The sequence below is a fragment of the Myzus persicae genome, unplaced genomic scaffold (assembly GCF_001856785.1).
Source record: "Myzus persicae strain clone G006 unplaced genomic scaffold, MPER_G0061.0, whole genome shotgun sequence".
NCBI lineage: Eukaryota > Metazoa > Arthropoda > Insecta > Hemiptera > Aphididae > Myzus > Myzus persicae.
Window position 1 is genome coordinate 36,813 of NW_019104426.1, and position 18,766 is coordinate 55,578.

An 18,766-nucleotide genomic window follows, 5' to 3' on the forward strand; every position below is an offset into this window, starting at 1 on the left:
AATATGACGTCCGCGGTGATTAGCACACACGGCAGCAAAATAATAATAATATAAATTTAATTATACGATTTTCTAGGTGGCGATTAGCGCTTGCACTAGAAAATATAATAATTAAGAAAAACGCACCTTTAAGGCGATCGGCGCCCTCAATAACAGAAAATACAATCGGCGATATTAACCGGTAAAAAATATATAAAAAAAACTAAAGGCGTTTTTAACACTTCGTAACCATAACGAAAAAGGTACGATCGCGAATGGTTAAAATTACGACGGCCGTGTTAAATAATAGTCGCCAGCCGATCCGGCGGCGAGAGATAGCGCTTTAATCTGCATAATATTATATAATAATTCACAATATTGACAAAATATACAAAAATAAAGAAAATAATTATGTTGTGTGTGTGTGTGCCGTCGGCCGATGTGTTAAACAATAATAATCGCGCAGACGGCACGGCGGCGATGATAATCTACATATTAGATAATAATTCACAATCACGCAATTAATACAAAAATAAAAACAATATAATAAAAGGACAATAAAATTATGTGTGACTGTGTGTGTAGTGGTCGGTGTGATGTACTAGTATTGGAGTGGCGGAGACGACGGCGCGAACACATACCGATTTACAATTAGAATACAAAAAATCAATAAATAAATATCTTATGCAAAATATGAAATATTATTTTAACATGAAGAAAAAGTTACAAAAAATATATATGTTAAACTATTTAATATAAATAGTATACATTTTAAAATATTTTTTACTTAATTTAATAATCTTTTCACATATTCAATAAATATATTATAAACATCAACTCCTGTAACTAATAAATTACAACTAAAACAGAATTGGGTATTAATTATTTAAATTAAATTTACAGTAAAATTTCTAGGTAAGTAAACTTTAACTTAGCTTTGAGAAAAAAATACATTTTGAGCAAATTTAGTTAACATTTGTGACATCCATACAATGTTTTTTTTTAAAGTTCTGTCTTCTCAGGATTAAAGCATATTTTAGGATATAGAAAGGTCCATACAAAATATAATAAATTATATTATACGAGATTAATTTAAATTTAATACCTAAACTGAAAATCTATTATTTTGATAAGGAATAATAGTAACTTTTATGTAAATAATATTAAGTTTAAAATAAATAGTGACTGAAATATCAAAATATGAATGATAAATTTGTATTTTACCCAGATGTAGCTTATCTACGTACATAGTTCTATTATATAAAATTATAAAAATTAAATTTTACTCATGGATATTAGGTATATTGTAGCCTGTAGGTAATACATTAATATACATTGTAATTCACCATGCATGGTTACAGATTTCTTTCTTCAATAATGCAGTTATAAAAAATCTGAATTTTAAACATACAATAAGACAATAATTTTAAATTCTTGAAATTTTTGTATTATTTATGGATCGTCCTGTGGAGATTCAAACTTCTGTTTTTCAAACGAGAACACCCCTTATCATCTAAAAATCATACAGTGGGTAATTTTTCTGAAAATATTGACGTATTTGAATCCAAATTTGTATCGGTAGTTTTTGAGTTATTTAACTTTATGTTTTAAAGATAAAAGATACATGGTAATATATGATAATGGGCTTATAAGAAATGAGGAATTTTACAGTTTTAGTCATTAATATTAATCTATATTAAGTATAAATAATTTATAAAAATAACCTAAGTAAAAGTAATAAATACTAGGCTAAACGTTAAGTTTTTTTTATTTTTTAAACAAATTTTAAAGGACTATTATCCTTAGTATATACAGATTTTAATGACAAGAAATTAGTCAATCAAAATTTGAATTTAATTTATCAACATTATCTCGCACTAAACAATATACAGTAAAAGAGGGTTTTTCTTATTTAAAAAATAGAAACTTGTATGACCTCATGTGCCATGACAATCCGTGTACAAAATGATTTCAGAATTTAAAAACATGGTTTGAGTAATCAGTATATTTTATGAAATTCCAAAAATCAGAATTTGAATAATTCATTATAAAATTAAAACATGAGGGGTGTGCATGCTTGGTGAATCACTCTGTATAATATTTTAAAATCTTTATATTTTAATATTAATATACATTTTACTGGCATTTTAGGTTTTATAAAAAGAATTAAAATCTTAAACTTAAAATAAATAGTGATTTAAAATACCGGAGGACCAGACATCGTAGCTTACTATTTGACGAGATCGAAATGCCCATGGATTGGTTTTTTAGATACTCTGTAGTCATGTTGGTTTTAGAACTCCATGCTTGGAGTCCCGATCTTTTTACTAGTTCAATATTGAACTTTGCAACATTAACTGTTCCCGTCAACTATACCTACTAATTTATAGAGTGGAGTACATAGAGCACTCGTCATACATACTCATTTCATAACCATTTTTTATACCACTGTTTGATAAATAGATTCAATTTATGATGTTGATCTATACTAATATCGTTGCCTATTTTGTAATATAAATAACAACTATGTCATCTAATTCGGAAACTATAATAATTTTATTAATAGCAAAATGTATTTTTTAATTGTTTGTTTGTATAGAGTACATAGGTAGGTGAATCACAATCAATTTATTTGGGTAGTATTTTATGCATTTTTTGTTTGTTATTATTTCTATAGTTATTTGAAAAACATACCCATCAATTATATATTTTAAATATTTTAATTTTTTTTTAATGTCATGAAGTAATAAGATACTAAATATATAGATATATAATTCTATCCAATTGAAATTATTAAATGAAAAAAAATTATTTATTCCTTGTTTTAATTACATATCATAGAAGGTAAACGTAAGTAAACCATTAAAATAACATTTAATAAACATTCTAGTCCTTTTATTGGCACAACTAACATAAGTGAAATGTGCACTAACGAAATGTTAGAGGCCTCAGAACTAAGCTATGCTAAGCCTCTGAAATTGATGTATAACTCCATGTTTTCACTTCTGAACCATATTGTATGCTTTTTATTATGACCGATTTTCACAAGATTTCATTATTTTTATTTTTTTTTTTTAAAGCAACGAAATTAAAAATCAAAATTCAACTAAAGGAAAATTAATATTATTTTCTGTCAAACGAAAAAAAATGAATCAATTCATACCATTCTACTATGCATGAGAGTTTTATACGAAATTGCATTATATTGCCTGACTTAAAGACACAAAAGCAGACCTAATTTTGTTTTGTAGAAGATGATCTATTACAAAACAACAATAGACTATGTGCATATTTCAAATGATTAGTAAATTACTTAATGACACTAATCGTTATATATATATAAATTATTCTAGTTATAAATAATAAGGAACCACATTATGATGAATACAATGCACGTAAGTTATTATAAAAAAAAAATTAAGATTTATTTCTAACTTAATGTAAATATAGTGCCATTTATATTTAATTAATATCACTAGGAGTAAAATAATAATTTCGTTACAATATTAATATGTATGTAATACAAACTGTCCCAGTGTTGACAATCTCAAAAATGTTCAATAAATTTATTGAAATAACTTTTATTGACAACGGTCCACAACGATCTAAACGGTTGACAGGAAAGGCGTGTTTAACGGAGGGCAAAAAAGGCATTAATCTGTAGTGGAAACATTCTAAACAATTTTTTAGTTGGCATTCAAATGGAATATTAAAATTTTTAGGTATTATTTGAAACATATTTTTAATAATAATAAAATGTATACCTATAAAAGTGCAGATCTAAATAAGTTATATACTTGAATGAATAGTTTGAATATAAATTATAATGCATCCATGCAATCAAGGCTCGAGGAGTAATGATTTAATATTATATAATACTTTATAGAGGAACATATTAACAAACATAAATATAATATATAATATGTGAAGATAAACATAATAGTAAAATAAATAAAATAGGCACCTAATTTTATTCATTTGTATAGAAATAACTCACACTACTCAGATGTACCATGACGTAATGTTGTTACAATTGCATTTTCATTTGATATAGGTACAAAAAAACATTTATATTTTACATCTTTAACACTTACTATACATTCATCTGATAATAATGCCGTATTTACAATAAAAGTTCCTAAGTTAGACGATACTGTAGGAGTGTAGGAGAAGAAAAAAGAATAAAAACTAAGGCGATTTAAAAATTGTTTGAACTATTATCTTGAACTCAGATTTATTTTGTCGTTTTACTACGAAATTTTTTAGCATAGCAAAATTATCTTTTATTTTAGGGGTGCTAATAGTTATGTTTAAATCATGTAATGTTATTTTTTCATAGATCTTATCTGCTAACGATTAACGAAACATACGGAGGAAAAATTGTAATACTGTTTTCTTTCCCTAGAGTTACTGTATTTAATATTTAATATTTTTCAAATAACAGTGTAGTTTTTGTTTTTCAATTATTCGATTCGAGATTTAATGTAGTGGATACATGGCACTTAAAAGGATTTTTCTTATTTCCTAAAAATAGTTTTCACACTTAAAATTACTGAAATTATAAAGGATCTATGTATCCTCACTACCATAGTAAGATTTACTAAGCTATAAAAAACCAACTTAACTATTAAAAAAGCTATAATTTTTTCGGCCCCCAAAAATTTGATACTTTGGGCATTTGCCTCCCTTTTGGTATTTCCCTAATGACAATTTTGTATTTGTATAGAAAAATTTAAATATTGTAATTTAGTTACATTGTAATATCGCTTCTGTGTTACATGTATCTAGGTGATGTTACTTATACCGACGTACACAACTTTATTTTTATGAAACGGCTATAGAACATCACACTGATGTTAATTGGTGATGTTTTTTTGTGATCTAAATTCAACCTCTCGACGATTTTGAGTAACTCGCCATGCACAGTGGGTTAGTGGTATTGTATAACAATACAAAGACAATTAATTTAACTATTGGTATTATTGGTTAACTATAAAAATTAAAAACATAAATGTAATAAAGGAAGTCAAGATTTTCGCATAGCAATTATAAAATTAAATAAAAAAAAATAAAATTACATACATGAACCAAAAAAATAATAAGTTACACTGGTATATAGGTACACACTACCCATTTACTACAGTTTTATCAAAATATATTTATTATTGTATTTTGTCATAATATTTGATTACCTAATCAAATATGAAAGTTTTTATTTTTTTAATCTTGACATTGTATGTCAAAATATTACGTAGATGTATTACTAATTATTATTAATTTAAGGAATCATTAAACTTTCAGATCCGATTACCATAGAAGATTACCAAGAATTACGTAAACGTAAGTCAAATAATTTAATTGTATTATTTCTTTAGCCTAATTCCAACACATAAATTCAATGACATTATTATCATAATATTTCATTTTTCAAGCTGTTTAAAATATGTGTAAAAACCAACTTACATTTTATTTTAATCTCACGCGTATTCAGTCAGACATTTAAAGGCTTTTCAATTCATCTCGAATCATAATTTATGATTTTTAATTTTGTTGCTATAAAGCTTATGCACTAAATTGTGTGCATGTCATAAATTATGACTTGTTAATAGAATAATAACATTTTATAATATTATGTATAATCTAATCAGTAAATTATGACATATTTTAGTGTATTATGGTCTGTAAGATATTCTTTTAAGATTTCATTATTAAAAATGAAACCTTGATTAACAACACAATTCAAGGCACTATTTTTGGGAAGTAAAAATGTTACCCCATTTAGTTAACTTTTATAATAATTGTTTATTACCTGAAATGGTTGATCCACGCTATGATAGAAATTTACCATTGAGAGATGGACTGAAAGAGTTAAGCTAATAAACTAGGTTCCTATTTTTTTCAGTTTATGTTTTGTATAAATTGAATTGTAATTATGTCCAACATTAGTTTTTTTTACATTTTTATATTTATTTACTAGGTACCATAAGTTATTCTTTCTAAATAATATTTGCATAATAATATATAAATATGTAAGGTAGGTAACGGTATACCTATATATATTTATTATTATTTTTTACTATATTTATTACTATCTATTATAAAATAAAATATGCTTTTACAAGATAAATCGTTTTTAAAAATATGTATTTAAAAAATATGAATTGTTTAAAAATTTAAAAATTAAAAACGCTACACTGAATAATTATTATCACACTATAGCAACTTAAATTTCTACATACCTATATGTTGATATACTAAATCATGCAATATTAAAAAATAAACAGATCACTGATCTTGATTGGATTTATTGTGTATTATCTTTATCTATGCATTTATAAATAATACAAAAATAATATTATATTATATTAATAATATGATAGTAGTATATGTCGTATGATGCGTGTGGGTACCCGGTAGACTAAAAGTAATGTAGTCTATTGTTTGATTCTTCGAATGCGGATACGGGTCGTAATGCATTATTGAGACACATTGTACACCAGCGCGCACACACACTAATGATCATTTACACTCGCACACATTGATATGACCAGGTTTACTTGACACTTAATTTGCCTAAATCTTACTCCTTAGAAAATGACCGACTAGAACCCCCTTAAACGTACCCCCTTGGCGCTTTAATAAAAGTATAATAGACCTAAGCTTATCACTATCTAACAAAAACACAACTGATAAGAATATTTATAAAGGTCTTCATTACGAACTTCTGCAATCGTACCCGGAATACATACAGATATACACCGACGCGTCGAAAATTGATCAGAAATCTGGACTAGCCATAATATCAAATAATATAAACATCCAATTAAGAACTAATGAGGTATTTAATATTTGTACCGTAGAAGCCCTAGCGATACTCACAGCGATTCAAAGCATTCATTATACTAACGATAAGAAATATCTATTAATGATAGATTTTCTAAGTAATTTAATCAGCATATACAATTTAAATACGTCTCAACCAGTTATCTGCCGTATAATCAATGAACTATATGAGCGTAAAAATAGTATATCGCTTGCATGAATCCCGGGACACGTCGGCATAAGAGGTAATGAAGAAGATGATCTAAAAGCAAAAGAAACAACAGGTACCTCCGCTTTTGAAGTATGTCCCCTCATATCTGACAGAGACTTGTTAAACTCAACCAAATTTAAGTACATGGATGAATGGAAAAACCTCTGGGTAAAATGTGATAACAATAAGCTAAGAGAAATTAAACACTCTATACTACCATGGCCCAAACCATTTGAAATGTCTAGAAGGGACGAGGTAATTCTTGTCCGCTTACGAATAGGCCACACTCGCATGACTCACGGATATCTCATGGCCAAAGAAGACCCTCCATCATGCCCGACGTGCGGAACAATCATTACAGTCAAACATACACTTACAGAATGTCGAAAGTTCATTGAAAGGCGCATTGAGCTAAGACTTCCTGAGACACTATACGAGATGCTAGCACCCACTCCTGAGACGACCAGAAGACTCTTCAATTTTGTCAACTCAACAGAACTGCGTCAACTGATTTAAATATTTGTACTTTAGTTAAAATTAATTTGTAAATATATAGGTAACTAGTAGAAATTAAAATAGTATGTAAGCAATTAATGTAAATGTAAACATGTAACGCTGGCTAATAACCTCGCATTTGATGCCATAAACAAAACAAAAAAAAAAAGATATTCTTTAAAATCTATTAAATAACTAATATTAGACTAATCAGAATTATATTTTTCAGCTATACCACTGCTGCATGAAGATTCTTATGAATTATATTTGATGAGATTAAAACGTCTAAGTAATTATTTTCGTAATTCATTAAAAAAATGTAGCATAATATATTATATTATTAAATAATTGCAGTTATGGGTTTTCTTCACTATTTATTTGCGAAATTTTCAATTTTCTAAAAAATTTGGGCACCATTACCACCGTTCTCCAATCTTCTCGATTCTTTATTTTATTTTTCCAAAATGTCACTTCCAGTTTTTCCGGATCTTTCCTCGCCACATCTATCCGTTGAAGCGTTCCAAGCCTATAAGTAACCCAGATCTTACTAATTTATTATGCATATATATATTATGTTAAGAATGCGTTCCATTTGATGAAGAAACATGGAGCACAGACATGAACGAATTAAAGCAGGATCATGAAAGTAAGTGCTGATACAAAAATGATATGTAAAATATAATTTTGATAAAATAAAGCTTCATAAAGGGTGTTAAATGTCCGATCAAGTTTATGGTTCTGAAAACTATTGCTTACTTGACCAGTATACTACGCATCAGATTTTGGATAAGTAACTTACAGATCGATAAAATATCTTACTCAATGTCATTTGTGGTTTAATTTGTTTGGTAATCAGGGTTATCAATCATGTTTATGCACTCATAGTAGGTGATTTATACAGATTTTTTACCCCAATAGCCATTGCGATCTCATTTGCAAATACTTTTAAGGGCACAGATAAGCTGCTCGTTTACGATCCATTAATCTTAGTCCATTTTATGCATCGAACTTTGTCCGGTCGGGAGGCGTCTTGATAAATTATCACTGATAAGTGATTACAATATTACAGTAGTACATTTGTAAGCACGGGAAGAACTCAATGCTGTATCACAGAATAATGTTGTATCGGCATCTTATCAGTTTGTCAATTTCTTTCAAACAGTAATTATTTTGTGTAGACTATTCTTATTTATTTATTTTATAACTCAATTTTTTGCTTTGAAATTTTTTGTCGGTGGTAGTTGATATTAATTGTATTGATGTTTTTTTTCATATATTTTAATACGAAATACAAAAATATTATTTTTATTTTTATTTTTAATTCTACATTTTATGTGAAAAAAGTTCAATAGCTTATAGGCACTACAATCCAGGAAAATATTAAGGTCAGGAAGGCCTCTTACCTTAAGTCATGTGACATTACTGTCGATAACAGCGTAAAGTGCAGGCCACAACCTGTTACCGCTGCCGATTCCTTGACCTAATTTCGCTAAAATTGGAATGCACCGAGGACATCTTTTTTCTCTTTCATAAAAGTCATTTAATACTGTAGTATTCTATCTACATTTTCGTTTTATTCCACTGCACCGAACACAATGCATGCACAAGCACTTTAACCACATAACAATTTAAGAAGACTTTACACTGACATTTGTTTCTCCGTCTGACAGCCGTTCATTTTTACCTTCGTTCCTTTAAAAATTAAGGCGAATCGACCTATTATAAATAACGATAAAAATTATGTGTGTTTGTTTAAAATAATAATGTAGTTTTAAATGAGTTATGAGCACTTTTCTTTACGTGGCTAAGTTATTTAGGCCTTTCCGCGTTCATGGCGAATTGATTAATTAATACCTATGCTCAGGGTTTGGGACTTAAAGCATTTGCTTATTTTTTATGGATTGACTTAAAATGTAGCAGATCACTATGGAGGTGTATGTCATGCTACAACACGTTCATTTATGAAATTTGAAAGTGCTTTTTTTTGCTTTTTTCAGCGATTTTTAAAAAAAATGCTAATTTCCAGTTTTTATGATTACTTTTGCTTTTTCGATCAGTTTTTTTAGTTTTTTATGGTTTTATCCTGCAAAGTTGTTTTTGATAGAATTAAAATTAAAAATAATTCTTATCTTATCTACGTTGCCGCGTATTTAATTAATTAATTAATTGTTTTTCAATTATTTGTAAATATTGTTTACATTTTATTTTTCAGAAAATCCATAAAATCCTTAAAATCTCGAATGTGAAGTTTTTTTTTTGTAATATAAAGATAAAGATTTATTTATTTTTTGATTTTTTAGTTTTTATTTTTGTTGAAATTTAAGTTTTTTAAATGCTTATTTGAGTGCTTATAATGATGTTTTTTAACGCTTTTTTTAAGCGCTTATTTGAATGATTTTAAGTGCTATAAGTCCCGAGCCCTGCGGCTATGCTACAAAATCAGAAACTATACTAAATGTTTAATTTATTGTCTACAGTATATTGAAATTCATAAATTAACTATATGGAGTCTTGGGTGTACTATTAAAGTGTACTACTAACCTAACATCAAAAAATCCCCGACTTTGTAAAAAAAAATTTTAAGAAAATTAGTGTCCCCACTGCCCTCATTAGTTTGGACTGTTTGGAGTGAATTCTAGTTTTGGATGAATGAATGCTGATATAACATGTTTTTTCTCTGGATCTGTTGCTAAAGTTTCAACTAGTGGAGATGAAGTCTCTATTACGTTCATTATTATAATACTAATCATTGCGACTCGCCCAGTGACAAAGTATATATTATACACTTTTGTTTCTAGTTGACCATAGTGTACTTTTTGTTTCATTTCTTCCCTAATTTGATCTTGAGTGTACTTTATGTCTTTTAAATAGTAAATTTGACTTGTTTTTATGCGATGATCCTACATTGTTTAAATATCATAATCTGCGTGTGGTTTCTTCCCATAAATCCTTAATAACAGAATTTCAATAAAATCAGTATATTGTGATTTTTTTTAGAGACGATCTGGAATTAGGACGACTCGATTTGCATAACCCCGACAAGTCTCATTTAATGCAATTATATCGGCTTTTTCCAGGATGTGGTTCTTGGATTATTTATCTTCATCACAAGTCACAAATAAAGAGTCATTATTAGTAATATATAACCACTCGTTTTTAGGTATTAGTTTATGGAACACAGTTGTTTCGATTACCATGTGTCTCATTCCACAACTTTCTGGTATTTTTCTCGGCTCGTGCATCAAGAATATTTCACACATTGGTCTCATACTCCTAGAATGTGAAGAGTGCATTACGATAACAGGATATGTCTTCTTTGGGACAAGCGTATTAATTATTAATAATTATTATAATTTCAGATCAGAACTTTATTGTGTACGAGTTGTGAATGTTGTCAAAAAATAATTGAGGCCCATCCATAGCATACATATACGTTTTCATAAAATTATAATATATATTATAATTATATACATGTATACATTTATATTATAATTATGTACATATATACATGTATATATAGTTATTAAGAAAAAAACATTTTAAAAATTTAAAAAAAAACAATTGTTTATTAAAAAAAAACTTAATTCAACTTTATCACAAGATAAACCATTTAATGTGATTTTTGACATGGCTTGTTCTTCACGAGAAAGTCAATATCTGGATTAAAACTTGTTAGTGTTAGTTTTAGTCTTAAATCATTCTCAACATTCAGCTTATTCCTATATTTATTTTTTAAATAAATTAAAGTAGAAAAAGCACAATAATATTATTTTAAATATATAAAATATTTAATATTATACCTATGGCTCGCGGCCCATGGGTTGGGAACCGCTGGGCTAGAGACATGTTTGTAACAGGCAAGCGTTAAAAATCTACTAAAGTATAAGTTATAATCAATATAATATTTGAATGTTAACGATATTTATTAACCTATTTAAATTCTGATTAAAATTGGTTCAATTAACAACTATATAACTGACGTTTTATTATTTTTTAATTATAAATAAAAACACTTATAAATTCATTAAGAGTTTACTTAATTTAAATACATGTGGTTTAGTACCCACCAGCATGAATACTTGAATACAGAATCAGCCACTGATTAAGTATAAACTATACATAGATAGCTCATTTAGTGATGAAATATAGGCGTATGGCAAAGCTGAAACCAAAGCCACAGAAGGCAGAAATCTAGTAGAGTGCCAGTGGCTGAGTGAGGGCAGGCCACCGGATCCACTAGAGGTGACGGTATTTTTTTCCTTTGACATTTCTATATGATATTTAAAAGGGTATGAGTCGGGATACCGAAGATATACCGGTATTTTCGACATTTTTCGGTATACTCGATATCCGGTATAAACGATACTTCAGTATTATCGATATTTTCGATATTATCGCGGTATTCTGCAGATATTTTCAATATTTTTGTGATGTCATAGATTATAGTTATGATTTAATTTATTTCTTATTAAATTGATAAAAAAAATTAGATCACCAATTCGTATTTAAACATTTTTCTACTACTATCAGATCGTATCTGCTCCCGACAGTAAAATTGTTTGCTGAATTATTTCTATACTTTAAGAGCCCAAATTTACTATATTTAGGTTTTCAAATCCCGAAAACCCCGTTTTTGAGAAAGAGGTAGCTGATATTGCAGTAGATAATTTAGTAGTTAACGTATCTCAGGAATTACAAAAGGTAGGCAAAAGTATAATCTAAGTTGTCACAAACACGAACCATTTAACTTTAGAATATTCTGAGCATACAGAAAATCATGAAAATCCAATATAAACAGAAATTTCAGAACAACCCAAGGACTCCAAAATTCCAAAAAATTCTGAACAGCAAAAATTAGAGGAGAGTTACTCAAAGATCCAAATTGATTGGACTAAAGATCAAATACTAAGATCATCAAATTTCTAAGATTACCTCTTTTACTAGCATTAGCTCCGAAAAAATGTCAAGAGCTTACTACTAAAAACTTTGGTGGCAGAGAAAATGTTAATCTGTATTTCGATAACAAACTTGTAGCGGGAGAAACAAACGAGGAGCGTGATTTTCCATTAAGTGAATTAATTAAAAGAGCAAAACAGTTCGACATTGAATTTAGTCCCAAAAAAATACAGCGTTAAGTTTCTAAAGTTAAGTTTTGGGATTTATACTTAGTGCTGAAGGTATGCAACCAGACACTGAGAGGGTAATATTAATAAGAAAAATAAAAAAGTTACAATCTTTTTAGCATGGTTAATTATTTAAGAGATTATTTATTCCTAATCTTTCTGAAATAGTGACAAAATTCAGACAGCTGTTAAAGAAAGATGTTTTATGGGAATGAACAATGAGTGAAAATATATTTTTTGAGAAAATTAAAAAGATTTTGTGTGAAATACCTAGTTTAAATAATTTTTATCTAAGTGAAAATATTGAAATACATACTAGTGCTTCAGAAAAAGCAATAGGATGTTGTACATTTCAAAACAAAGAAACTGTTCATTATGCTTCAAGATGTCTGATTGATTCTGAAATAAACTTTGCTCAGGTAGAGAAGGAAATGCCAGATATAGTTTTGCATGTACTAAATTTCATAATTTAATTTATGAGCAAAAACAAGTATCTATTATCGAACTGGAGACACTAGGATGCTCATTCGAGGTAGCAGTGTAGCATAAGCACTTAAAAGATCAATAGAAACCCTACATGAATCCGTTGAAATGATATGTCAATGAAAGGAGCACTTATAAGCACACCAAATGTGTAACATGGCAGTCAGTGATATCTATTATAAAATCTTGTGAACTTTGACTCCAACAATCTGCGGCAAATATAATTACCTTATAAATTCAATGATCCCAATATGTCTAGAAATTAACCAATCCAAGAGGTCTTAAATAACCCACCATGACAACAGCTAAAGTCTCGCAAACCAATAATATGGGATAATATAGCAATAGCTCACCCTTGCACATTTAACCTCGAAAACTCTAAGATCAGCTGGAGTGAGTCCATAAAATATAACCCTCACAAACAAATCAAATTCCAACAGTACCTCTATCAGGATTAAAGCTCCCAAGAAATGGTTGGTGAAGACTAAGTAGGATCAGAACACTACATGCAAGATGTAAGGAAATGCTGAATAAATAAAGAATGGTGGACTCCCCCAATTGGGCTATGATAATATACAGTCAATTTCTCACGTATCATCAATGTGGATGTGGTACATAAGGCCGAATCTCACTAATCCGAATACCGAAGAGCCTACTTCATTTGGCCGAATTTCATATCGCGAGGAATAGGCCGAATTTATAATATTGAAAAATAAATAAATAAATAGTTAAAAAGTTAAATTTATAATATGTATTGTATTAATGTATTAAAATTTAAAATGCATATAAAAATTATATGTGATGTATAGAATAATATATATGAATATTAATAAAAAAAAAATTTAAAAATTTAAATTGTAGGAAATTCCTTTTAAAAAATCGATGGTATTTCTATTATTTTTATCTTCAATAACATTTTGTATTTGAAGTTGTCGTTTTATACTTGCTAATTTAGGTTTTGGTCTTTGATTTCCAGATACAATCAATTCAATTTGACCTATAAATATGAATTGTGCCATACTTAAAATACATTTTTTTAAGAATAAAAATAAGTAAAATATTTACTTAAAGTATTTTGTTGTTCTTTACGCATTTCAATGATTAAACGATAAACTCCAACGTGTTCAGCGCCTACCAAAATTGTCCATCGCTTGTGCAAGGACTCTACATTATTTTGAGTTCGTGGAATTTTATTTTCGTTATTGTAATAAACCGACCAAAATGAAGGGGGATATAATGGTGCTGACCGAGATACTGATCCATTTCTAAACGTTCTTTTGATTTTTCCACGGATGTAGTTTTCTTCAAAATACGTTATTATTACGTCCGGAACTGAATAATTAGCCGATAAATTATCAAATGCGTCTGGAATTTGTTCTGGAGGTAAAAATGCTAAGGACCACAAACAACGCAATTTTAAAGCAAACTCAATATCGTTTCCGTAATGGGTGAACAGCCCACTCGATTGAATTTTTCGCCAAATGCTTTGACCTAAATGAAAAAAACAACCAGTTTGTTCACATTCGGGAAATATATTGGAAACGGCATTAATTGCAGCCTTTTCAAAGTCATTTATAATACATTTTGGTAATAGCTCATATCCATAATCATCACAAATTAAAATTAAACCTTCAAATAACTGCTCATAACACTGTTCACTTTTAGATGTCATTAAAGTGTAAACAAGAGGTAAAATTTTGTTATTTATTTTAGTTCCTACTGTGGCGTAAATCGTGAACAATTGTAAAAAAATATTCGGAACCGTCTTAAATGTTCCATCCATAATCCAGTATGGAGCTTCAATCAAATTTTTAATTTCATTTTTTGTAGAAAATATCAAAATTTTTTGATTAGAAATTGAAATTTCTTTAAGTAAAAACTGATCACCATTTAAACATTTTTTTAAATTATCAGGAATATTTATTTCTTCTACACTACTTGGTTCTAGAGGTAAGAGTCTTCTTCTTGTTCTTAAAATTATTTTTCTTGTTGCTTCTACTGAAGGCATGTAAGGACGAGCAGTAGTTGGAACTGCACTGTGAATGTCTTGAATAATTTGAGACGGTTTTTCCCTAGTCGATTTAGCTTTATCGTTTATATTTGCAATAACTGTTTTTACAATTAAACGGCTCGCATCTGGTGCGTGATTAATATGTATAGGAAATTAACCTCGAATTACATGTTTCCCATTTGTCAAAAGTGTAACCATTCGCGCATTACAATTATAGTCAAAATCATTTTTTTCTTTTTTATGACTACATTTTTCACAATCCCAATAAAACACATTTTCACGTTGCTTATTTTTAATCATGACATAACCATTATAAAATAGTTTATTTTTGATTATTTTAATATCAATTTGTTCCATTTGTTCACCACAACTCACGACACTACAATAAACATTCGCGACGGAAACTTTACAACTGAATAAAATGATCAAATCTTATTGATGTATAGGTATTATATTAGTTACTCTACCAGTAACCGAGCTAATCAATACTAAACCTAGCTACATTTATCTTATCTTATCGATCGATAAAATGGTGATATAGAATATTATTACTATACTATAGCTAGTATGTACCAAGATCTATAAAGGATAATCTCCTTTATAGATCTTGAGTCTATACCTTCTATAATCACGTAGATTCTCACCATGTTATTTACCTACCGTCACATTTTCGTCACTAGCTCATCAGTTCATCACTATAGATCAGCGGTTCTCAAACTGTGGTACGCGAAAGACTACATGGTGGTACACGTAAGGCCAAATGGTGGTAAAACGAAAAATTATTAATCATATTGTAGTACCTATTTTACTGTCATATTATTAAAAATAAATGTAATCAACTAAAAACTATGAAATAATTAAAAAATAAAAATAAAATATTTAACTGTACAATTAAATGATACACCTAAGTGGTACGCAAAAAATAAAGTTTGAGAACCGTTGCTATAGATAATCATGTCGGCTCTTTGGATTCGGCTAAAATCATGTCGGCTCATGGATTTTTCGGCTCTTTGGATTCGTCTAAAAAGTTGTCGGCTAATTTGATTCAGCCCATTGTCCGCCTCCCCATCAATGTATGACCCAAAAGGAAGTTGACGAAAATTGGAACGGCGTTTATAACTTATAAGTGTCAACCCTAAAGCAATTAAGTGGCTCTCAGAACTAGGTATTAATCTGGGACAGTGGTGCGTGACCTTTTTTGACCTCTTCCTACCAACATTATGTAAGTGTTTAATATATATTTACTTCATAGTCTTAATGTATATGTCACGAGTAATGTTAACATTTGGATAATGTCGACATTATCCGGCTAATGTCAACATTAGCCAACTGTTATCATTACCCGCCATGAATATTATTAACTGCTGGCTAATGTTAACATTAACCTGTTAATATGACATTAGCCAAGGACTTATGGATAATGTCTTAACAACTATAAAATTGCATCATGCATGATATGAAATCATTTTAAATTTTTAGCAATATTAAATATATTTTAGATACAATTAACCATATGCAAAAAAAAAGATACAATAATTACTAATTACCATAAAATACATAATACGAGTATAATTTAAATGAGTTTATACTAATAATACAATATTAAATTTTATTTTATATTTTAAAATTTTTTATTTAAACGACGAGATTAATTATGGTTGCCTTTCAATTCATTAATTATATTTAAATATTTTTCATCTGATAAATAAGATCTTCTCTTTTTTCAGACAATAATTTCTCAAATAAATTATAAAATTCCATTTTTGTTTCCATTTTATTTAAAATTAAATTTAAAACACTTAAGGGGCCTCGCTACTGCCGTCAATTTTAGCTCGAAAGACCTTTTGTTTTGACAAAATTAAAGTTAGTTTATGTTGCCCAATTTTGATTCTGTAAAAATATATGAATTCAGCAGAAAAATGTCTGTAGATCCTACGAAACACTTTGTAAAAATTAAATCTTTCATTATTGTAAACTATAGTTGAAAACTTGATAATATTAACTTTTTATAATCATAATAACAATTTTAATTAAAATTAAAAACGAAAAATGTTTCGTACGATCTTCAGACATTTTTCTGTACTGGAAACTGTCACACGTGAAAACTGAAACAGACTAACAACAGATCGAAGCGCGACGTCACATAGGTATAAAGATGAAATAAGATAAATATTAAGTTCATATATATTGTTTATTTTATCGGTAAGATATATAACTGACTAACTCAGTTATAAGTTAAGATAAGATATTATTAGCTGGGGTCAGCAACCCGCGGCCTGTGTTGCGATTTTAAGCCTGCGATTACAATTTATCTAAATTTAAAAATCATATTAATTTATTAGTATTTTCATATTTTTAATTTTTTTTATTATTATTATTATGTGTTATTATTAAAACTGTGTTAATATATACCACGTTAAATAATACCAAGCAGTGATGAAACTTAAATAAATTAAATTTGATATAACTTTTAAAATTTAGATTGTAATAATATAATGAAGTGTGATATATAGGCCCGTGAATTTTATTTTTTATTTTTTGGTCCTTGGCACCAAAAAAGTTGCTCACCACCATAGAATGCTAAAAAACCTCTATATAGCCTATTTAGTACATAACTTTTAACATTATCCAAAATTGACAGGCTAAGGTTAACATTATCCGGATAATGTTGATGTTTCAAGATTATAAACGAAAAATTACACATTAGCCAACACGGATGGCTGATGTCGACATTAGCCGGATAATGTCGACATTATCCGAATGTTAACATTACCCGTAACATATACACACATATTATTCATATAAATTAATTGTTAATTTCAATATTTCTTTAATTTAATTAATCCAAAACATGAAAAAAAAATACAAAATTAGAGTTATATAGAATCTAAAATTAAAAAACTACTGAAATTATTATAATGATAAACAAAATTTTAATATTTTTTAAATTATGAAATTACTAATAAATTATTTTAATGAAAAACCTGAGCTTTCATTGTAGACATGATTGATTCTATGTTTGGTTTGATATTTGACACTACTACTCTTAAATCAGCTTCAAAATTTATTGTGGAGCTATATTTGTTTTTAATTATAGCAATTAACACACATATTGACCAGGGAATAGTAATATATAACTTTTTCCTTTAGCGTAAAACTATTGGCGATCCCCTAATAAAATTTCACGACCCCCTTAGGGGTCGTAACCCCCAGGTTGCACACCACTGATCTAGGACACCTATGACTTATTTTATGAATTATTATTATTTATTACTAGCTGATCACGTGCACTTCGTTTCCCGTTTAAAATGTCAAATCTATGCTGAGACTCGCTTGTTATAATGCAAGCAATATATTATCAGCTAGGATATATATATCCGACTATTTCTTATTAAAAAAGATAGGTATAGGTATACAATTTACACGTTTATTTTAGTTAGTAATAAGTAATAACTAATTATTTGTTAACTTTATCGGACTAAATTTATGCCTAAAACCTTCTCTGTGATGTCCTCTTTAATTTAAAAAAAACTGCACGACCATTGAATAAGTAGTTTGGGATTAAGTTTATCTCGAACAAAAGAAAGCGACTTCATTTTATATTGAAATTTAGATATAGATTATTGTTATGTACTACAGTTT

The 18,766-nt window shown here is 28.4% G+C and overlaps 1 protein-coding gene across 1 annotated transcript in view; it reads left to right on the forward strand.

Annotated features, from left to right (window-relative positions):
- LOC111042088 overlaps positions 1 to 9,755 on the forward strand; it is a 46,069-nt gene extending 36,314 nt beyond the window's left edge. The window contains exons 15-22 of the mRNA XM_022326576.1: positions 883 to 894; positions 2,579 to 2,587; positions 2,821 to 2,829; positions 3,333 to 3,374; positions 5,281 to 5,319; positions 7,737 to 7,796; positions 8,088 to 8,153; positions 9,720 to 9,755. Coding sequence (XP_022182268.1) covers positions 883 to 894; positions 2,579 to 2,587; positions 2,821 to 2,829; positions 3,333 to 3,374; positions 5,281 to 5,319; positions 7,737 to 7,796; positions 8,088 to 8,153; positions 9,720 to 9,730 — 248 coding nt within the window. The 3' untranslated portion in view covers positions 9,731 to 9,755. The remainder of the gene's footprint in view (positions 1 to 882; positions 895 to 2,578; positions 2,588 to 2,820; positions 2,830 to 3,332; positions 3,375 to 5,280; positions 5,320 to 7,736; positions 7,797 to 8,087; positions 8,154 to 9,719) is intronic.
- The last annotated feature ends 9,011 nt before the right edge of the window (positions 9,756 to 18,766 follow it).